Source organism: Triturus cristatus, chromosome 3_2 (genome assembly GCF_964204655.1).
Source record: "Triturus cristatus chromosome 3_2, aTriCri1.1, whole genome shotgun sequence".
In the NCBI taxonomy this organism is placed as follows: Eukaryota; Metazoa; Chordata; class Amphibia; order Caudata; family Salamandridae; genus Triturus; species Triturus cristatus.
In genome coordinates, this window is record NC_140584.1 from 368,777,078 (window position 1) to 368,801,203 (window position 24,126).

General features: G+C 42.2%; 1 protein-coding gene across 2 annotated transcripts in view; it reads left to right on the forward strand.

Annotated features, from left to right (window-relative positions):
* Positions 1 to 24,126, forward strand: part of YRDC (yrdC N6-threonylcarbamoyltransferase domain containing) — a 95,423-nt gene that overhangs the window by 37,773 nt on the left and 33,524 nt on the right. For both annotated transcript variants that reach the window (XR_014979903.1, XM_085647880.1), the window contains exons 4-6: positions 14,090 to 14,209; positions 20,457 to 20,599; positions 23,554 to 23,628. Coding sequence is in view for 1 of the 2 variants with exons in the window: in XM_085647880.1 (XP_085504006.1) it covers positions 14,090 to 14,209; positions 20,457 to 20,599; positions 23,554 to 23,614 (324 nt within the window). In the remaining variant the exon portion in view is untranslated. The remainder of the gene's footprint in view (positions 1 to 14,089; positions 14,210 to 20,456; positions 20,600 to 23,553; positions 23,629 to 24,126) is intronic.

Below are 24,126 nucleotides of genomic sequence, written 5' to 3' on the forward strand. Positions count from 1 at the left end.
AAACAAGTAAGTTGCAAATTCTTCCTACTTACCATTGTTCTCCTTTTCACTTTTCAAATACAAATCAACATTCCTACTTTGACTTTTATAATGAGTACGTCGACAACAAACCCAAACATAGTTTGGTATTTCAGAGCACACTACATTAAACTTTCCAATTTCTTCTTCAAACTGATCAGTGCTAATCTCTTTCTCATTTCCTCCAACATCTGTAATTGTCAAACTTTCACTTTCTATGAACTGCTCTTCTGAACCAAAATATCGCATTTCAATATCATCACACTTTTTTTGAACATCTGATAAAGAACCATATAAAAGACTTCCATTCAGCTCACTTAAACTTAGTGCAGGACTTTTTATATAGTACAGTTTCTTTACAAAGTTCTGCATTTCTGAATGGTGTACTGCTAACATCCTCAAATGATTAAAAACACTTTTACAAACTTTTCTTGAAAGACAAGCCAGAGAATGCCCATACTTCTCAGTATATTTTCTTGCATTACATGGATCTAGTCCTTGTAACAACGTAATCTTCTGTTTTATACTTTTCTGAGTATATTCACGTAGCAAATTTCGCATTATATCAATGGATTCCTGTCGAATACTACAAATGCTACTACAACTCCACTTATACACAGGAGCTCGTGGACGTTTCCCTAGCACTTCTTCAGCTATTAACTCTTCTGCACTTTTACCAACCATTTCCTCCTTTGGAAGAGGAACACCATCCTGAACTTCGTAGCAACGACCTCCAGTATCAACTGCAAATGGGAAACTATTTTCCTGGAAGTAACATTCCTCATTAAAAAAAGGCTCCGTACTAGAAGTATGTCTCCAATGTCCACTAAAGATTTTACAAAAGTTGGTTCTGTTCACAAGTCGTTGTTGTTTTTTTTTTTTGTTTTGTTTTTTTTTTTTCAACGTTTGTCTTTCAATACTTTGACTATTTTATCCAATACTTTCATTCTCTTTCAAATCAAAATGAACAACTTCTGTTTCAAATTGAAAGCAGTATCCACTATACTTTCAATACGTTGCTCCTCTTTGAATTGGAACATTCTTCTTTTATATTTGAGGAATGTTTTCAATAAATTCTGAATCACTCTAGATCGAAAAAGTCTCTGACGAATTTCTTGAAATTGTTTTTGTTTCCGAGTACCAGATACTATTTCTTTATCATCTTTCCTTTTCCTCGTATTTGAAATTGAACTCTGCTTCACCTTACTTGAAAAATTCTTCTTTTTGCTTTGTGTGATGTTTTTCTCATTAAATGTTCGTAATATTTTTTTCCAAAAATTTCTTTTGCTTTTGCTCGAACAGTTTCTCTACTAGTTGCATTTTTTTTCTACTTCAAGATCTTTCCTTTTCGTCAAATATATATCTTTTTCTTCTCTTTTTTTTTTTTTTTCACTTCTTCTAGGCATTTCCAAATTTCAATCCAAACGAAATAATTTTCTGAAAAACAAAAAATAGATTCAATTATTTTCACATTTCCACACTATGTTAAAATAATAACATACAACTGCAAAACTTCCACTAACAACTTCCAGACCCAGTGCTGCAACGTGATGGAGCAAGACAGATGAGCACTAGGATGACAAGTAGTGCCATAGAACATACAGCAAGTATTTATTTAATTATTTACATGCTCCTTTACAATTTATATATAACTGCACTACCTCATACTTTTCACCTCTCCGCCACACCCCACCACCCCACACCACTTTCTCTGCAACCCACCGCACACAACTTTAGAAATAGTATTTTTAATCTATGTACTTAGAATGATATAAGCAACCAAACGGCACACATAAACATTTCCATTATTACCTAACAATTTTATCAACAACTTCGCAAACATAACACTGCACCCAGGGCTTTAACTGGAGGGGGTGTCTGTGGGGATGTGACCACCAGCACTTTATTTTTAGGAGCCTCTAAATGGGTCTTTATAGGGCTCGTTTTTTCTTTTCTTTATTGCCCTGCAGTGACACTGTGAGAGCATGAACATTGCTCACTACTTAAAAGTGCAGACATCATGCCAAGTGACTCGCATTGTAGGAGAAGGGAAATCCTTTAAAGAGAGCCATTTTCTCTCAGTATTCCCCTTCTCTTTTTGCAGCGCACCAGCAACATCATCGTGGGGTGAATAGCAGACAGACCACCAGGCACGCAACGCCCATTGCCCCGAACTCTCTGACACATCTTCCCGGGCAAACACACAGAGTTGCACCCGAGTACTTCACCGGTCTTCAAAACGTCATTTTTTTTGTAAAGGAGACTCTTTTTTTTTTTTTTTTTTTTTTTTTTCTTCACCCCTTTTTACAACCCCTACATACCCACTCTGCCTATTGCTGAAAGAATTGGGCCCCCCTGAAATTTCCCTCTGGTTGCGCCTCTGCAAACGACCACAACAAGGCAACTCTTGCACAAACCTGCTCTCACCTTACACACTGTCTTGTTTTAGTGCTACAAAAACACACACTTTGCCTGCCTCACTAAGTTCTCACACCCCCTCTTTAATATGAACATAAAAGCTTTCCAATTACTTTTATATTCCTATACTGTACATGGAAATATAGAACTCAAGGTTCTCACCACCCCAAATTAGCTCTCTGGTATAATTTCTCAAATATAAGAAGTACAGGTATTCAGTATCTGTCAGTCAAAGCCACTTTAAAACAGTGTACCTATAAACAACACGACAAAATGTTATGTTTCTAAATTAACGTATTACACTTAAAAGCTCCTTTACATTTCTTTCGCTAGATGTACCTTTGTTTAAAACACCACCAGAGAAGGGTGTTGAAGTATGCTCCACAAAGAGTAACTCAAAGCTTTGTTATTCTTTATTAAAAAATCTGCCTGTCAATGCTTTTCGCAAGCCTTTTCAACTCCTTAAGAGGGTAGCTGGAGGAGTATAATACGTCGTATTATACGGACGATGCACGGAAATAAGAACATATAGTTTAATAAAGGGCGAGTAGATGCATGGCCAGATGCATCAATGGATAGATACATAGATCAATGGATGGATGGATAGATGGAAGGATGGATGAATGCAAAGACCAGTACTTGCGATAGACGGGTGGGCTGATAAATGCTTAGGATTGATTCTGGGACAGATATATCTTTGCGTATATAGGCGTATCGCTGCATGAATGGTACAGTGCTTACTGTAGGCGAGTGCGCTCCTAGATGCTTAAGATAAGCGGACGAACAGATTTATGTATATTTATATATATATATATATAAGAAGGAATATATGCATCAATTAAAAGATGGTTGAATGGCGCAGTGCTTAGGATGCATGGATACTGTGCTTTAATTTGGCCGCGGGCGCGACACATGACTTCACAGCATAAGACACACAATTTTAGACGCGTGCTCTAATCCCCAAGTCCCACACCACCTCACATTAGCAGCATCACACTCTAGGCAATACCTCACTTAATTTTCGTAGCCTAGCACTTTCACACCGGTAGGTATGATTAGTTCACTTCGCACCTCCTCTATAGCACACCCTAAACACCACACAGAGGTTACTGTGCTCCTACCCTCCTCTTTCCCACCTTTTTTGCCCTTTTTCCCCCCTTACCCGCTTCAATGGAATCACAAAATGGCGGCCAACACTTCCTAGTTACAAAGGCTCGCAGTCAATCCGTAGCAAGCTCGTGCTGGTAACGCCTCAGATGGCAGAATTCCCAAATATCGATATCTGTAAATTTTGATATTTCTCAAACTACTGAACGGATTTACACCAAATAAACAGCGTGCTTTCTAAACCAAGACCCTTCTCCCTGCCAAATTTGGGGTAATTCCGTTCACCCGTTCGACCTGTAGCCTTGTCTAAAGTTTCCTATGTCAATTAACATTGAAAAAACACGTTTTGGGACCCCCCTTTTTTCTCGGCCCCCCCTTGATGAATCACCCCAAACCCTCAACATAGGAGCTGATCTCAACAAAGAATTAGTTTTGAAAATTTCACGAAGATGTATCAATCGGCGCCAAAGTTATTGCGAATAGAATGTTGCTATTTTCCTATAGTAACTAGATCCTAACTATAACTACCTACTGGCGACCGCCAGTAGGATGGAGATAGATATATATAATATTACACACTCTCTCCTGTGAGGATTTCCAGGCACTGTCCATGGGCACCAGGAGATTAAGTGATTTACCCAGAATCACAGGATGTTGAGCCAAGGCTCAAACCCAGATTTCCGAGTTGGCTGCTCTGCGTGCTGTGCCACATACTCTCCCAGGTGGAACGTGGGAGAGACCTAACGTTGAGGATGTACTGATCCATATATATGTATCATCACCTATCAGACTAATAGTATTCTACCTTAAATTAACTGCATTCCCATTGATTCAGTTAATTAAAGGTAGAATACTACTAATCTGATGGGTGAAGATGGAGTAGTAGAATCCAGCACCTCACCTCCTGGGACTTATTACCTTTCCACAAACGCCCACTCCAGTCTCCCAACGCCCTCCCTGTGAACGGGGGCATCAGCTTTGGGCTGCGACAGATCTGCACAACTTTGTTTGTGAGCTTCACTCGAGGCCTCTCCTTTTTATTCACTAAAACTGATTTGCGCAATATTCTGTTCCCTTCTCGCAAGTTCTAGCCCTGTTACCAGTATTAACAACTTTGCTCTTAGTGGTACTCCTCAATCATTCTCCCAGGCCCTCTCTAGATCAGTACATCCTCAACGGTATGTCTCTTCCCATGATCGACCTGGCTGCCCAGTGAGCAACTTCGCAGATAGCTGCGTCTATGGAATGGCGAAAACCAGCATCGAAAGCTCAACACTGCCTGGTACCGTAAACAAAGCACCTTAGCAGCACATCTAATTGTGTCTAGTATAAATGAAAAACGAGCATCACAAGATTCTCTTCTATCGCTGTATTTACAAGGGTTTTCTCTATGCATTTCACTCATCAACACGGCCTAAGCTAAATAACCCTTTCACGTTTCAGTATTTTCCCCCCATTGGGCCTGCATGCTCCACAGATGGTGATGACCGTTTATAAAAGAGCCAAATAAAAACTTGACGTAGGTGACCTCCTATTTATCTGACATGATTCGACTACCGTGTTAACTGAGTTCAAATAATGGTTAAATGGAACGATCAGCAGATTTGCAATTTGACCATGACGTTGATTCATGAGATACTTAACTTCCTAGAGAGCTGTATCATAGCAGACAATGGCAAACTTGTGGTAAATCTGTGCTCTAAACTTACTGACAGAAACATTCTGCTCCATATTAAGAGTAGTCATCCCAGATCCTTTAAAGAAAATCTTCCTTATGGACAGTTTCAGAGAATTTGCAGAAACTGTTCCCTTAAGAAGAAGAATTTTGCTAATGGAGTGCTATGCAAGAAATCTTGTAAATGGAGGGATTCCAAATACATTGGTTAAAAATGCCTTAAAACGAGCAGGGTTCGCTCCTCATCCGAGCTTGCTGGCACCTAAGGAAAGGTACAAACAAGACCATCCCGCTAACGGGTGTATTGACCTTTTTCCCCCACTGCAAACAAAATTCTAAAAAATCATTAAAACAAAATGGAAAATGTTGTGTCCCTTGATTCGTAAATCCATTGTTTTAGTTTTAAAAGTGACAAAAACCTGCAATAACATTTAGTCAGAGCAGCCAGAAAGATGGAAACCAAAGATTTACCCCAGATGTTAGGGATACCTTCGGTAACAGAACACTACAAATGTGGGAACTGTATAGCCTGCAAATTCATGACCAACACTAAAGAAGTGACAATTAATGGACTTGCCCTCCATCAACACAATTTTTCAAACTATACTACTAAATGTGATTTATTGCATTTTCTGTCCATGCAGTAGGCTTTACATTGGTCAAACCAGCTGAAAACAGAATTTTACACCACAGGTCTCACATCCGATGCAAAACCTAGAGGATCCTCTCATATAGCATTATGAAACTATAGGACATACGGAAAATTAAATTGAATGGACCGTACTATTCATGGCGACAGCAGATGTAAGAGAAGAGTCCATTGAATCGTTACTATTAACATTACGTAACCTATGTATTTATTAAGTGCACACTTACCGCGAAGGATATCTTGGTGCTGAATAACAGATGTTTATTATTACCCAACTCAATGGTGCTCATTTTATTGACCTCTGAAGGATGAAAGGCTGATTGACCCTGCTGGGATTTGAACCTGTGACCATGAGGTTAAACGCAGGCCCCTACAGCAGATGCATTAGCCCACTAAGCCACCATACCCTAATTTAGGGCTAAAGCTAGATACATCGAAAAATTTCTTAAAAATTCTGTGGGGCTTAATGAACTTGATGAATTATGGTCACTGATAAAATTATAATGAGTAATGTACAATAAGGGGCTCCTTAATTTAACATTGTGACAATGAGAAGACTAATCTGGGTTTTCCAGCTACAAATATATGCACATTCTGATGTTCATATACACACATGATTTTAATCTTTGCTGATGCAAACATCTATAACGTGAAATTTGTGAAAAATTTAGACACAGTAAGACATCTACATCATTTATGTAAGCGATGCCATTTGCGATAAATGAAAGTCTCAGGATTTGTCAACCTGTTATATACAGGGCGAGTCTCTCTGACATTTCTCTCACACTCTAACAAGGTTGCTTACTTCCTGGTTTCAAGGCTGTACGCATGACAGAGGTTTAATGACATAAATATTGGCGTCCATAGAAATATGTTTCACGCATACCCTTTAAAAGAAAGAAAATCAAAATAATCTTTAAAACAAAAACGTTTTGATACAATATGTCCTTTTAGACGCCATGACCACTCCAATATGGCGATGGAGCTGCACTACTAAATGGACAGGAAGTAGTTTCACTTCCAGAAGTGCCCGTGAGAGTATTAACGCGCAGGATTCCGGCGGCTGAACCGCTTGGAGAGACGTGCAGTTCCGCTACAGCCTAGCTTACTCCCCAATATTGGCCCCGTGCCACATCTACAAATAGTAAGTAAATCTCATTGTTCCTTTAAATAATGTAATCTCAATTGATCCTGCCCCACATCTACCAATAGGTGTCATTATTTTCTTTAAATAATGCAACCTTGCTTAGCTTACAATTGACTCCGCATTGTTGTTTGACACCGATTCGTTTAATGCAATAAACCCATGGAGAGTGCCTGATGTCTTCATAGTCTAACTTTAGTGAATAGAAATTTCCCCCTGGTTTGAGAAGATAAGTAAATTCCAGGTAAGTGTACAGTGATTTTCCCACAATGTGGGGAATCTTTGGATCACACTAGAGAATATGTGGTGGCCGGCCTGCACGGGTTCTAGCAACATGCCTGGTCCCCGCTACATATGAAGTATTGAAGTTCTTCATTGTGTTTAGCATTCTGCACGAGGGTACTAGCCACTGTTTTGGTATCCCTAGACAACCTCACATGATTGACCCACTGTGGGGTAACCTTTCAGTTTTTCTCTGATCGGTTACTTCCTTTTTCCTGATACCAAAAAGAGGCCAATAATATTGTAAAGCAGCTGCTAGATAATATAATTTGAAATTAGGTAAACCAAGGCCCCCCCTTTCTCTCGGAAGAGATGGAAATGTATTCGATCTGCGAGTCCGCTTATAGGACCACATAAATCTTGCAACCACCCTCTCGATCTGCCTAAACCAATCATTGTGAATTACAAGAGGAATTGTGCGAAATATGTATAGTAGTTTAGGCAGAATCGTCATTTTAATCAGGTGGCATCTGCCGATTATGCACAATTTTAAATTGTCCCATCGCCACAGATCGTTGTTGATTTTGCCAATTGTGGGGTAAGATTTAGGTCTATAATATCTTCAACCTTCGCCCTTACACGTATGCCTAAGTATATAGCTTCTTCCATAATCTTACTGTCCACAGCAGAAGTATACCTATTTACTAATATCTGGGTTTTTGCTCTGTTCAACCGATAGCCAGAAAATATTCCAAAGTGTTCAACCAATGTTTCGACTTCGGCCATCGCTCTATCCGGATCAGATGTAATGATCGCCACTTCATCGGCATATGCCAACAATTTTGTATCCCAGCCTTGCAGCCTAATTGGAGAAATATTCGGGGAAGCCTCAAGCCGCCAAAGAAAGGGATCTATATATAATGCGAACAACAGGGGGGAAGAAGGACACCCCTGTCTAGTTCCCCTATCTATTGGAAAAGCCTCCGACTCCCTTCCCATGATCTGTAAGCGGGCTATAGGTTTAGCTTATAAAGCCTGAATGGCTCTAATAAACCCTGCTCCTAGTCCGTTAGATTCCAAACACCTCCATAAATAACTCCATGACACGCGGTCGAAGCCTTCTCGGCATCTAAAAAGGCCGCAGCTATAGGTTTCCTTAGTACTTCTAACACATCAAATAGTGAAATAAGCCGTCTGACATGATCATCCGTCCCTCTCCCCTGAATAAAACCATGTTGCCAGACTGTTACTAACTGCTGCATAACCTTATTAAGGCAAGATGCAAATATCTTCGAATACAGTTTTGTATCCCTATTTAATAGTGTTATCAGTCTATAGGAACCCATATTCATAGAATCGTTCCCTTTCTTTAAGAAAATATTATTATTAGAGGTCTCCCATGAAGCCGGTGATATGGCCCCATTTCTAACCTCCTTAACCCCAAAATTTCCTGGCCAACTTCATTAAAAAAAAAGTTGTGTAAAATTCTAATGGTATGCAAGCCATACCAGTGGCCTTACCTGATGGAAGGGCTTGAAGAGCCAACTGGAGCTCCGCCTGAGAAATTTCACCCCCCAAGAAAAAAGCCTCCTCCTGTGACAGCCTCACTTTTGGTACATATTCATACTCGTGCGTTGTCTCATTTCCTTCAGGTGGGACTGCAGCTGCATACAATACCTCATAATACTCCTTTAAAAGCATCCCTAATCTCTGCAGCATCCAAAACTATATCTCCCTGCAAATTCTTATTCTGTTTTATATGTCCTGACGCTGCCTCGCCCTAACTGCTAATAATCGGCCAACTGTCTCACTATATTCATAGCATTGTTGGTGTTTTTAACGAGGTACTTGCCGGCCATTTTTTCCGTATTAAAATCATTCAAAGCAGCTTTGGTAACCATAATTAAATCCATAGTTCTAGAGGGATCCCCACCATTATTTACCACATAGATTAATTTGGTCTCCAGAAGAGCTAGTTTCTGATAATAGCTTTTGATGTGTTGTGTACTTTTTTTTAGTTCAGACTATATCGCAAGGTCTCACCTCTCACTGATGCTTTAAAAGCATCCCAAATCATTCCTGGGTGTGCACTGGCCTTGTTATAACAAAAAAAATCACTAATCCAGCCCCTCCTATAATTACCATACTCTTGATCAGAGAGAAGTGCTCTCTCAAAAGTCCATTTATTATGTTCCCTCCTTACTCCTGACAGTGGAAATTCAAAAACTAAGGGATTATGATCCGACATTACCCTAGGGAATAGCTCTATCCGAGCTTCCTTCAAAAAGGATGGAGAAACCAAAAAATAATCTAGCCTAGCAAATTTAAGATGGGGAGCAGAATAGTAAGTATAGCCAGGCTCAATACCCCTCAAGCTTGACCACACATCCATCAGGCCTACGTCCTTAAGCAGATCTTTCATCGCCCTAGACGATTGAGGTTTACGAGTCTTATTTAATGCCCCATCTTTATCCGAAGCTCCTCTAGATCCATTAATATTTAAATCCCCACAGAGTAAATAAGGTGCGGACCAAGAAGGAAGCTCCATAGCTAAGAAATTCGGTAACAATGGATTGTCTAAGACAGGGGCATATATTGAACGCAGAGTGAATATACCATCCCCTCCTCTAACTTTCATAATTATCCATCTGCCATGCTTATCCACAACCTTTCTCTCACATGTTATCCCTTTACTTTTCGTCAAGATTGCCACCCCCTTAGTCCTTACGTCCTGCATAGTAAATGCAAGTAACTTTAAGCCTAAGGTATCAAGTAATTTATAATCGTTGCAGGCTATATGAGTCTCTTGAAGACACAACAAATCTACTTGTAAAACTTTGAGATCCTCTCAGATCCTTCTTCTTTTAGTCCCATCATTAAGAACACAAATATTTATAGTTGCAATACGGAGCTTAGCCATTATTCATTAAATCACTTCTCTTCATACTATTCATGATCCTTTTTTTTCCAAAGGCTCTCTCAAAACTTTCTAGAAAGATTGTTTTTCCATTTTTGTAGTTTTTACAGTTTTTAGGTCTCGCCTGGCTATCGCGTAAGCGATCGCTCAGCGAGACTTATGTAGGGGCTTCAAAAAATGCTCCCAAAGGCTTCCCAGGCGGATCGGGTGGCGGTTACGCGCACAACCACGCGCATTCCATTTGCCACCAGCTACTTCCTGCGCGTGCGCCGCCTCACGCATTCAGAGAAATTTAGTAAGGGGCACAAAACCTTAGGAATGCGGCTTATGGCCAGTGCTTGTGAGGCATTCAAGCGCGAAACTGGCATCGGACTTGAAAGCAGCAGACTGCTTTCGCCAGCGCGCGCTCGGCCTCACTTCCTGCATCCCCTCTTCCAACAATTAACTTTCGTTATAACTCGCACCCCATATGCTCGTTCCCTCCCATCCTTCCTTTGATGTTCGCTTTTCTTGTTGTTTACAAACCACGCCGCACACTGCTGCACGCTGCACACTGCTGCACGCCGCACACTGCTGCACGCTGCTGCACGCCGCACGCTGCTGCACGCCGCACACTGCTGCACGCCGCACACTGCTGCACACTACTGCATTACTCACTGCTGCATGCTGCACGACACTGCCGCACACTGCTGCACGCCGCACACTGCTGCACACTGCTGCACGCCGCACACTGCTGCACGCCGCACACTGCACACTGCTGCACTCCACACACTGCTTTTATGCGAGTTTATGCTACTGACATTGTAAATGACAATGCCTTTTATTTGTTTTAAAACCAAAACATAAATAATAGGCATTGTAATTTTACAATGCCAATAGCTCAAACTCTTATAAATGCGAGACCTATTGCACTGCAAATGCTTGTTGCTAATGTAAAAAACACAGGGAAAAAACGCATAACATTCTCTAGCTGTAATTTGCTTTCAGCTTTAACACCCAAAAAACATACACCCCCGAAACCCTCCCAACCCCCTCCGCCCCTCTCTCCCTCCCCCTCACCCCCACCCTGTAAAAGCAGCCAGACCTCCCAGGTCTGTATGATAGAGAAAGCACACAGCGCCACGGTGCCTCCACCCCCAACCCCCACACAAAATACCACTTTGTTAAATTCTTTTCTACCCCAACATCAAAAAAGAAAAAGGGCCCTACAAAAAGCACTGATACCCATTTAGTAAATCATTATACTTTTCTCTTCGCCCCCTGTCATTGTACAAGGTAATCTCTAGCCTGAATCTCCGAGGTAAAGAATTTAACAGACACTTTCACAATCGTTTTTAGCCTTGCCGGAGCCAATAAACGCCTCAAAACCAGCATCTTCAAACGGCTTAATTAAATGCCGCAGTCGGCTTCCACACTCCACAGTTATGTGGCAAAAATCAGGGCGTACGAAAGAGGAAACCGCCTTAAACTGCCTTCTATCCTCCAGCCCTGAATGTCATCCCCCTTCCACGCCTTCCTTAATCCCAAGGAATCCGAGATTGTTTCTTCGCTGGTGATTTTCTAAATCCTCCAGTTTCCACATTACGTCAGATAGTTAATCATCCACATGGGCTGAGACAAGAACTTTCTCCAGTAAATATGGAAGCGTGTGCAGGTAAGCCCCAAGAAACCCGCACTCTGAAAAAACAGCATGACCACACCGGGGCGGTCAAGAGGAGGAATCTTCAAGAAAAAAGTCAAGCTGCAGGCAAGAAAGGTGCTGTTACAAAGGCTTCAGAAGAAGCAGGGACAGTTTTTGCGGAGGGTAATTTAAAGGTTACACCAACATTACCTAAACCGGTCATAATGACTTTTTTTAAAACCAAAGATGGACCTGGGGACATGGATCAGGTCAATCTACAAGATAAAGAAGGGAATAGTATGAGGAATGAGGAAACTATTCTAATGCTGGTTTAGAAGGCGATTCCCAGGTCAACAAGGAGGCTAATGCTGTACAGGGGACACAGGGGGCACAGGTGGATAAAGTAAATGAAAATGATAAATCTCTTGACCAGACAGCGGAGGCTGGATATAAAATATTAGCCTCAATGCCAACGTCATTATATGCTGAGGCATTGGTTACCCAACCCCATGATAAAAGACTAGTGAACTGCCTGCCTGGGGGCTCAGGGTGCAATACTGGGGAAGCTGATAAGCTAATGACAGCTGAGGCTATTTCCGATGTTATCTCTGACGGGCTGGATACATTTTACTCCCCGACAGAAGACTCTCATTCGTGGACTTCTGATTCCAAGCTGGCATATAGTGACTCTGATCATATTGGTACTACCTCAGGTTTTAGTACATTGGAAGACCGTAAGCATAAAAAAAAAATCTTGCAGGGCTTCTAAAGGGCATAAAGTGTCACCGGAAAAGAAAAATAGTGGTACTTCTGGCTTGAAGTGGGATTACTCAGACACGGGGATAGTCTGCCCTCTCAAACTAGTTTCAGCCCCAGCGGGTAGTTCCTGTTCCGAACATCGTGGGGAGCCTGCAACAAATGCAAAATCAGTTGCGAGTCTTATTCTTGAGACCATTAAGGAGCATCGAGCAGAGACTAGAGCTGATGGGAAAAAGACCAGACCGGGCACAAAGAAATTGGAAGGTGCAGTCTGTAAAGTAGGGCGTACCTGTGGGTAAATCTGTGAAAGATTGGATGCAATGGAAATAAGAACTGTTGCGTTGGAAAAGGATTTGGATGTTGTGAGAGCAAACAAAGACCCGTTTCCCTTTTATAAACAGATTAAAGTTGCATATCAGGTTATTTATGCATTCTATACTTTTAAATGAAAGTCCTTCAATCAAACGGGATTTGTAGAGCGCAGCTAATCACCCGTGAGGGTATCCAGGTGCTGTGATTCTGCTGCAGTTAGTCAAATAGCCAGGTCTTGAGCTCCTTTCTGAATTCTGTGAGGGAGGATGCTGTTAGGAGGGGGAGGGAAGGCTATTCCACGCTTTGGTGGCAAGGTAGGAGAAGGAGAGCCCTCTGCTGTAGGTTCGGCAGATGTGAGGGTTGTGTGCGTGGGCGAGAGATGCAGAGGGTTGGTGGAAATTTAGGATGTGGTGGATGTATGCTGGTCCTTGGTGGTGGAGGGGGGTTGATTCCTGTTTAGAAAGCGGTGCCGTAGTCTAGCTGGCTTTTGACTACGGCTTGGGTGATGGTTTTCCTGATGTTGACGGGGAGCCATCTGAAGATCTTTCAGAGCATGCACAGGGTGTGGAAGCAGGTGGAGGAGACTACGTTGATCTGGTGTTTCTTGGTGAGTTTGATGTCCAGTATGATGCTGAGGTTGCGGGCGTGGTCTGTTGGTGTGGGTCCGAGTGCGGGCGGCCACCAGGTGTCGCTCCACGGGGAGGTGTTGTTTCCAAACATCAGCACCTCCATCCTTTCCGTGTAGAGCTCCAGGCAGTTGGTTCTTATTATTTCATTAATATAAAACATTTTGTTTTGCTTTGGTACAAATAAAAATATTAAATCATGTCTCTGGAAAGACCACATTAAAACATATGACCGAACATTCACATTTGTTCCATTACTCATTAGAAAGGGTCTTTCTGTATCACTTAACAATGCCACACGCACTGTCAAATGTGGACAAACACGGACTTGTTTCCATAAATGTATAGTAAGAAGAAGCTAGAGGTAATATTCTGGTGTTCTCTGAAATGTTGCTCTCTGATTGTAGTATAGGAAGTCTGGCTAACATATGCTGTAAATGGTTCCGTTTCAGATAAGATCGTTTAATATGAGATTTTAAATCCTGAGAAATATGCTTTTGAAGTACATCGATGTTCTATCTTCTGCATTAAAAAAATACAGTTGTGGATAATTCTAATTGTGATATTTTCTGTATAACATGTATAAACATACTAACTCTACCATGTTCTCAATTTCTGCAGCTTGTTGGTGTTCGAATTCCAGACCACGCCTTTATCCAACTGCTCGCACAGACCTGTTCTGAGCCACTTGCCTTAACAAGTGCGAATATCAGTTCCCAAACCAGCACACTCATGGTTCAGGTGAGACACCATGCATGACAGCTCAGGTGTCCGGATACCAATATTTGCTGCATGTGTTAACATTATTTCATGCAATATAACCCATTGGTAAAGCAGTCCAAGGCTAGGAGCAGTGTGGTAATCTGTAGGAAAGGATTACATGAATGTATTCTACCTCGCCTGGCATATTTTAGTAGACATTTGTAATGCCTTCAGAATACATTTGCTCATATATCCCTGGACCTGAATCTTGGAGACAATGTGAGACCCACCATGAAATCTCGAAACTGGTTGCCTCCCTCAAGGCGCATTGACATCTAGGCTGCATGTACGGTCCACCAAGTTTTATATAACTATTACTTTGTGTTTTTAATTGCTGAGCATTTGTTTAATCTTTTAATGCTTGTGTATTGAAAGTCACTACTTCCTGTAAAGGCTTCACAGATGATTGCTCATTAGTAGCATAGACCTTTGTCTGGCATCTTGGTCTCTTGTACTTTTGTAGCGGGGCAAATAAACTGTTGACCAAATTCAACAAGCATTTGCAATGCAATAGGTCTCGCATTTACATGAGTTTAAGCTATTGGCATTGTAAGTGACAATGCCTTTTATTTATGTTTTAAAAGAAAAAAATAGACATTGTCATTTAGCTTATGTTTATTGCAAATGCTTGTTTCAAGGCTGGTGAAAAATTGGGAAAACAGGTAGAAGCCATGGTTTTGCCCCTTTGAATTACACACAAGCAGCAAATACAGAAAGAATTTGTGTCAACGATACTTAAATCTGTTTAGTGCCAATTTACTATTAAAGGAAATGGATGCCGAAATTGCCATGTTACAAATGACTGCAGAGGAATGGGCACAAAATGTGATTCAGGTTCAAGAATCTCAGAACATAAATTATTGGTGTTTTTCACTTCCCATGAAGTGTCTGGAGTGTACACGCACTCCCCTTGCTTACCTTCTACATTATGGGTGCCCACCTTTGCTCCCCAAATGCTGGGCCCTTGCTTGGGTGACCAGACGTCTCGTATTTCCGCGGACACTTCCGGTCTTCAGATGTCGGCCCCGGCGTCCTGATGCATGTGACTATTTTAATTTCTGGTTTTTGGGAGAAGGTCAAGTGATGCTGAATATCAGCATTTGAATCAAATGACTTGAGTAAATCATCTTTGTTTTGGCAGCACTAGAGAAGGTCTGCTGGAGCCTCAGTCCATGCTCAGTGGATGGGTGAAGGGAACTTGGGGGCAGGGAGAGTGCCATGCCATTCTGACCTAGATCATATTTCTTTGTACATGAAGTGCTTAAATGAACCAGAGCTTTAAATATTCAGAACAACCTGTGCTGGCACTAGTCGTTATATTGGATAAACGAGTTTCACGGTCCTTTACTTATCAAAGGATAAAGCGTGCTGTACAGGTGAAAATAGTTTAAATCTATCTGGTCTGATATAAATTGCTTCTCATGGTGTACATTTACTTACAGTGAAGCGATGCAAGTATTTTGAGCACTACAGGCAAAGTGCAATTTTGCCAAATCGAGTCTCCCCCGTTCACTGAAAGAACTAAGAAGCCATTTTCAGGTCCCTTTTCCTGTAATATTGTACCGTTTCTGCGTGTGCATTGCAGTGTAATGGGCACACCGGTCGGGAGAGTTCATTCAAAGGAGAAGGTACAATTTATGTAGTCAGTGGTTATCCTAAAAAAACATGTGGCATCGATCGAGTCTTCCTGGGCAAATGCTGGACACCGCTGCTCTAGGTCCGTGACTTACAGAGAGTTTAACGGTGGAGACAGCACATACAAAATGTAGTGCAGATGAAAAGTACTAAGAGGACAAAAAGAAGTCTGACTGCTGACGTCACTCTGCGAGTTTAAGCGCTTAGTGTCAAGTCCTCGATCAGCTAACCGAGAGTGCTTAGTTGGGAACATGGAAATTGCCAGAATAAACGTGATCTAGAAACTGGGCAATACATATATTGACTGGCCAGAAATCAGCAATGTCCATCCTCTCACTCCTCAGACCTTTGTGTTCTTGTCCAGCTGAATCGGGTCTTTAAACAAACACGCTGCGTGATAACCTCGACACACGGCTGCTTTACTACAACCTTACTCCATGGAGATGAATAAAATTAACCCATCTGAACACCCAGCTACTAATCCACCCACTCATCTATCTACGCATGCACCTGCCAATCTCTTCAGTCATCCACTCGGCTGCTCACTCATCTATTCCTCCACCCGCTCTTACGGCCACCCACTCGTCTATCAAAACTGGCGCCCACCGACCTCTTCATCCGCTTCCTCATCCCTTCCTCTAGCTGCCCACCTAGTCGTCCATCCGCTCATCCTTCCACCAACTCATCCATCTGCACAGCCATCGTCTCATTCTTCCCGCCACTTATCTATCTGCCTATAAATACAGTTCTCATATTCCCATTGAATTATTAATTTATTACTTACTGCTAAAAAACATATTCGAGACGCTTCGCAAAGACCATCAGTATTTCTAAGTTTTTGTCAATGCACGCTATGTAACTTTTGGAAGTTTGCAGTGAATACAGAAACATCCTTCAGTTTGAGTGCTGTGTGAAGCAGCAGGGCCCACTTGTTAAGAAGCTCCCTGCCCTCGACAGGGCGTTGGATTTGCCTTCCTTGAGAGTGGTGTTACTATGTGGTTATTTGGCACCTACCTGCAGAATGGCTGGACCCGTGTCCGGGTTTGACGATACCACTGTATGTGTAAATAACGACAGCTTAGAGTCCCTGTATTTAATATCCTTCTCGGTAAGCCCCCCCCTGTACCTCTAGAATGGGTCTGGCCTTTGGGGACCATTGCTGAACCCCTCTCACCAACAGCTTCATAAGCACAAGCATTTGCATTGCAATAGGTCTCGCATTTACGCGAGTTTAAGCTATTGGCTTTGTAAATGACGATGCATATTTTTGTTTTTTAAAAATTAAATAAAAGGCATTGTCATTTACAATGCCAATACCTTAAACTCGCGTAAATGTGAGACCTATTGCATTGTAAATACTTGTTCAAGTTTCAAACTGAGCGCGGCGCCGCTTCGAGGACACCACGCTAGGTTTCTTTTTTTCTTTTTTTTACTTTAACACTGAGCTTGGTGTCCTTGAAGCGGGCGCCGCGCTCCAGTTTTACAGTAAAAAAACAAAAAACAAACCGAGCACGGTGTCCCTGAAGCGGGCATCGCGCTCACTATAAAAGTTAAAAAAAGAATCAAAATTAAACAGAGCGCAGTGTCCCAGAAGTGGACACTGCGCTCAATATTAAAATAAATAAACTGAGCTCGGTGTCCCTATATAGCAGCCACCATTGTCCCCATAAGTGCCTATAAACAAAGTAGTGCTCCCCCCCTAGATAAAGCCGACCGTGTAGGGAGCCAAGTAAAAGATCCAGTCGTCATGGGCGGTCACAAGACAGGGTGGTTACAAGGAGGGACTAACAAGCCTCCCAATGAATCGGAAGCCAGTATTTATCAAGGACAATGACACCAGCCAATCAAAAATATGGGCGGAGAGAAGGCGAGGCTTACACAGCATACTCGACTACTGCATGCCTCACAGAGCGAACAGTGCATGTGCTCTGCCGCTAGGCTCGACCTAAAAACCTCCTCCGCTCTCTAGCTATAGCCTTCTTCTATTTCTCTTAGGATTGGGGATATGCTGGAGGGCCCAGTAAATATTTGATACCGAATGGTGATGGCGTGCTATGTTGGGTCTGAAAGCATAACGTAGTATAAAATGCTTTGATGTAGACTGGTGAGGTTCTTTATTCTCCATGGCCTTTAGTCCCAGACCATTGGCTTGCAGAGAGGAGTTTATTATAATTCCAATGTCCCCTTTCTGTTCCTGGAATATCCAAACTAGCACTTATAGTGTAGAAGAACAGCTAGCTCATTTTTTAATCTATTATTCAAGACACCATAGATAATGTAGCCCCCATGAAGCCACAGACCCACTCCCCAAAACTCACACCCACTAGCTGGTGCTACCCAGCCTTACGAACTGAAAAAAAGTCTATGTAAAAAACTAGGACGGATATGGCGACACTTCCACAGAGGGCAAGATAACTGTCCTCCTATCCTACAAATATAAAATCTGCCCGCAAGCCACACATCACTCTTCAGCTGGAGCAAGCTGGGAACAATTCTAGAAACCTCTTTCAGATCCTGAAGTTTTACACCAATCCCAGGGCCTGAGAAACTGTTGCTGTGCGACAATATAGCTTCATATTTAACCGTAAAAAATCGAAAACCTCTACCAGAAAATTATCTCGTCTAATGAAATTTCTTCGCACCATTTAGCAGTTTATCCTGTCTCCCCTAACAATACCCCGCAGTTCCACTTATTTCCCTTACTCACTCCGGTAGAGGTTGAATCTCTCCTTACCAAAACTAAATCTGGCTCACCCCTTGATATTATTCATGCCAAAATCTCATCCAGATTTTCCACACAGTTAGCCACACCCATCTGTACCATTCTTAACAGTTCCTTGAGGTACAGGCAGACTCCCCCTAGAATGGAGAGCTGCTGAAGTTGTACCTATTAGTATAAATCTTAAGATCGCTACAACTGAGCTTTCCAATTACCGTCCCATACCTCTGCTCCCCCTTCAAAGCAAGCTTATTGAAAAGCACATAAACAGACATCTGTCTGATTTTGTTGAAACCTATCATTGCCTTGATGTCTCCCAGTCAGGTTTCCGGGCCAAGCACAGTACCGAATCCGCTCTGATTGAGGTAACTGATAACATCAGAATGGTCCTGGACAATGGTCAGGCGGCACTTCTGGCGCTGCTTCACCTATCGGCATTTGACACCATCTCGCAACAGATCCTACTGGAGAGACTTCAGGGCTTTGGAGTACAGGGGGTTGCACTGAAGTGGATGACAGACTTTCTTACTGATAGAACCCAGACGGTTACATTGGGGACCTTTAGATCAAATACCACCAAAGTTACCAAGGGGGTACCGCAGGGCTCTTGTTTGAGCCCCACTCTTTTTAACATCTATGTCACCCCCTTGGCCAAACTAATGAGGAACTTAGGGTTCAGTCCCATCTCGTACGTGGACGACACCCAGCTCCTCCTCACCTTTGATAAAAACAGACCTGATATACAACTCATCTTTTCTGAGGGCACGAAGACCATTGCTGCCTGGATGAGAACTAGCTTCCTCCAATTGAACGCCGAAAAATCGGAGATCATGTTGTTTTTAAGGAGCAGCTATAAACTTGACTACCAGATGGTGGCCTGAGGAGCTGGGTAATGCCCCTGCGGAAGTGATCAAGAATTTAGGAATCCGTATAGACCAGAACCTCACCCTCGACGCTCATGCCACTACTACTGCTGGCACCTGCTTCTACACACTGAGCTTACTTAGAAGAACTTTCCCCCGGTTCCCTTCCTCCACCCAAACAAACTTTGATGCAAGACCTAGTACTAAGTCATCTCATCTGTTGTAACGCTCTGTTGGCATCAGCCAACGAAGCCTCCTTAAAAAAGTTACAAGTTGTGCAGAACACGGCTGCCCGTCTAGTAGCAAACGCCCCACCTAGAACGGCCTCTATTCCACTTCTCAAACTCCACTGGCTCCCTGTGAGAAAGCGGGTGAAATTTAAGATAGGCTGCACTGTTTATAAAGCCCTTAATGAACAGGGGCCTTCCTACTTATCCGCTAAACTTATCAAATACAACCCCCCACCTCCCATGGCCCCTTCGATCAGGCTCGAGGCTTCTTCTTTGCACCCCTAGAATTAAAAAGGCGCGCAAGGCTGGCAACGCTTTTACTCATCTTGCCCCTGCTTTCTGGAACAAACTGCCCCTCCAGCTTCGTGATTGTCAGAGCCTCTCTCAATTCAGGAAGCTTTGGAAACTTATCTTTTCTGATTCCCTTGGGTCTGGCTGCAGTACACCGCCCTAAGCGCAGAGATATCCCTTTGGGGTGATTCAGCGCTATAGAAATTAATAATAATAAACTGTCAGTAGGTAACATGTTTTTGTCATCCGGTTTCACTGGCTTCTCTTCAGGGTGAGATCTCCAGATGCCACAATCTTTAAAAACAAGGTTGCCCTGGTTAAGATTTTTGGAAGAACCTTGGGGGTGACGAGGAAAAAACTGATTTTGCTTTGTTTTTCTTCAACATTGCATGCTTGTAGGCCTGCTGTAATAACAAACATTTCTTTGTACCAAAAGATATCTCTGCATATAGTTTCCCAATGTCAAGCAAAGCATTTCTCTCTCTCAGGAATTTCAGGACCTGTGGCCTCAGTTGTCGCTGGTGGTTGATGGTGGTCCGGTTGGCAACATCATGAGCCCAGAATGCCGCCTGGGTTCCACAGTGGTTGATCTTTCAGTATCTGGAAAGTACACCATTATTCGGCCTGGATGGTAAGATACAGTGCTAGTAGTAAAGGTGAAATGTGGTAAAATTTGCTTGTTGCATCAATTCTGATTGTTTACAGCTTATTTTTCTATAATACGTTTATTCAGTGAGTTTTCTTTAGCCTTGAGATGAACACTGCAATAAGTACTCTCACAGACAAAACATTAGAGAGCGGTGTAAACAAGGCTATCGCTATGAAGGGTTCTATAAGGAAAAAGAACAGGTAGGTGAGGACCCCTTGCTGCTTAACCAAACGTCGTTTTCTTTACAGTTTGATAAATTAATACATTGCAGATATCTTTGCGTTGTCAGTAGCGATGGTGGAGCTGCTGCGGTAATGAGGGGAGTGGTTGGACATTTTATCATTGATTATCTTTATAATTGGCCAGTTCCAATAAAGTGACCTTTCTTTAAATGTATCTTTTCGTTTTTGGCTAAATACTTAGTCATTGGCCACTGTTCATGCGCACCAAAGAACGGGCTGCTCTTGTTAATGTACATTTTTCGTTGTGATATTCTCTACAGACAATGACTTGAGTGTTTGTCAAAAACTGGTACTATGAAAATCTCAGTGTCATACTAGATATCTGGTTATTTAAACAGTATTTATTAACTGTAGCTCAAACAAAATGCTGATGCTTCAAATCATCTTCAGAATTTAGATATCAGCTTTTTTACCTGTATAGCTAGCCCCTTTGGTATGGTATTTTTCAAAACTCTTCGATATAAGCTCAACATGCAATAGCGTGGTTGGATACAGACCCTTTCTGGGAACGTGCCCTGTTAGAGGGTGCTATCGTAGAAAACAGCTGGGGGCGCTACTTTGGTCAACCAAGTTGAGGGGGTGGGAATACCCCCCCCCCCCCCTCCCCCTCGTTAATTGGGCTTATGGGCATCATCTGGGATAGAGCAATCAAACGACTCCTCAAAACGGTACCCTTTGCACCAGAGGCAGATATCTGGGTCGTGCCTCAATTTACTCAAATAGAGCAGGATATGTCAGTGAAAAAGTGGAAGGAAGGGGCCTGTCTGATGTCATCTGACCTCTACCCAGGGAATAGGTTTATAACTCACCAAGACTCAGTCACCGTGTTTGAATTAGGGGCGGGTCAATTTCTTCAATATGCTAAAATAGCAGCTAAAGCTCGCACCTTAAAACATTTTTTTTTTTAACTCTTCGATAGAAGCTGTAGGGCATTTTCTGTTCTAGCAGTGACCAGGTCTTGAGAATATTTCACTGGAAATGTTAGTCGGACCCAATTTTTTTGTTATATGTTTGGTGAGTTGCGAGAAATGTGTGAAAATTGTAAAAGTGATTGATCGGAATTAAATGGTAGCTACAGCAGTGTGAATACTCTGTTTGTCACTAGTTGTTTGCCTTACAGAGGAATACAATATTGCAGCTTGATTATCCTGTAGCTGTTTGTAATGATATGAAATGAATTTCGCCCATTCTGTGTTTCTATACTACCGACTGTTTTCTTTTGTCATGACACGGGGATTTCTATAGTTTTGTCTTTTGGCGTTTGTGTAGACATGCCATTACATTTTGCATTTGGTTGCCCACATGCCATAGATTATTTTTACCATTTGTTTGAACTGTGCAGAGAAGGCTTAATTGTACCCAGATATATTAAGGGCCCGATTGTGATGTCCAACGGATCGCCACCGGTGGCGGTCCATCCGACATCTCAGGATGCAGCCCGAACGCCGCATAATGATGCGGTTGGTCAGAGCGCAGCAGGCAGAGGGACTCCAAGAGGCTGTCGGGTCGTCGGTTGGAGCGTAATCCCGACAATGAGGGCAGTGCCTGTGAAGGCACTGCTGTAGGAATACGATGACCCTCTTCCCTCTGCCTTTACATGGCGGTCCGCCCACCATGTGAAGGCAGATGGAATGGGACTTAGGGCCCCTGTCTGCTATGGGCCCAGGGGGGCACATGTGGTGCCCCCCCCAAACATCCATGCAGTGTGTGCCAGGCCCCACATGGGGCCTGGCACACGGTACATGGATGTTTGAGACCTGCCATTTTCCACTGCGGCTTGTGCTGTGCCCCTTTTCTAGGCCCACAGCACAAGCCTCAATGGAAAACGGCAGTTTTCCAACCTCCTGCATTTGGGTCATATTGTAATTGGGCAGGTGGAACTGCCGACATATAGTCTGTCAGACACCTGCCTGAGGCGATGGCGGTCGGACGCTCCTCCGACTGCCATGGTAATGAGGCCCTAAGTGTAATGTTAGATCCTTTATCTAGCATCTGCATATAACCTAGATATGCATTTCAGTAAGTAAAATAACAATGTTAACAAGGATATGTCATTCTATATTACTTGCAAAAATATACCACAAGAAAAAATATGCTCATACCTAGACCGAAGAAGTGTCCGTGAGAATTATAGCTTTATTCGGAGAAAAAAGTGAATGCATTAAATAATTTACTATCCTGTGTTTTTTTTTTTTTTTGTTTTTTTTTATTCTCTTGGAAATACTTTGATTGGCAAATTTCACTCAGTTCACCTGGATGTTTTTTATAAGGTTGCCTGTCTAGACTGTGGCATTTTATATTATTACATTTCTTCGATTTTTTTAGTTTTGAGAACCAAAATGCAAAGTTGAAAAAAGCCACTATTGCATCATACAGGAATGCCAAGTTGAATGTTACAAAGTGCTTACTGAAAGTAGATTTGTTGAGAAACGTGGGTAAGCGCTATAACTTGGTGTTTTCTAGGTTAGTGATTAATATCTTTGCAACTATATCTAGCTAACCTCATGAATCCAGTATCGGATTGTCCTCTAGTTAGTACTTTGAATACTATTTCTTATATCAATTTTGCTTAAGGGGTCTGATTCCAAATAGTTTTTCCAAGACTTTGAGAGATTCTTCATTTAAGCATAAGTGATGGCAAACTGTATTTTTTGCATAATGGTAATAATTCTGTTTCATTTCCCTATTCTGCAGCGCTTTGATGCATACAGTGGAGATCCTTGGAAAGAAATATGGCTTGATGTCAGATTCGTAAACCATCTTGGAAAGGTACACAGACAGTTTTTACATCCTGAATTACGAGACTTCTTTCTGTAGGGCTGAACTACATCCACAGTTCCATGGAAATGTGCATAATGATAGGGCTAGTTTTGACATGCCACATGACCTTGCTGAAGAAGAGACATGATCAGTCTACTTGTGTGTCAGCTGTGATCCCCTCTAGCCAGTAGCAATACCCTAATTAACTTTTTTCCATTGAAACATGGTCCTCAAGAACCCCATTCTGTGGTAAATATTTTCATGTGTAATTTAAAGGTAACCACAGTGGTGACTCTTGTTTTGCTGTATAACCATAGAAGCAGCGTCTTGAGTTTCCTGTAAGGTTAGAGTACAAGAACATTCGGTTTGGTGCCTTACAAGAAACCTCTTGCACCTTGTCCTGCCAGTGCTACTATTGCACATTTATGTTTAACTTTAAACATTTGGACATGGAATTGCTTAGCTGCATTATTTGTTTAGTTGATTTTGGATGTTCTAACCAAGGCC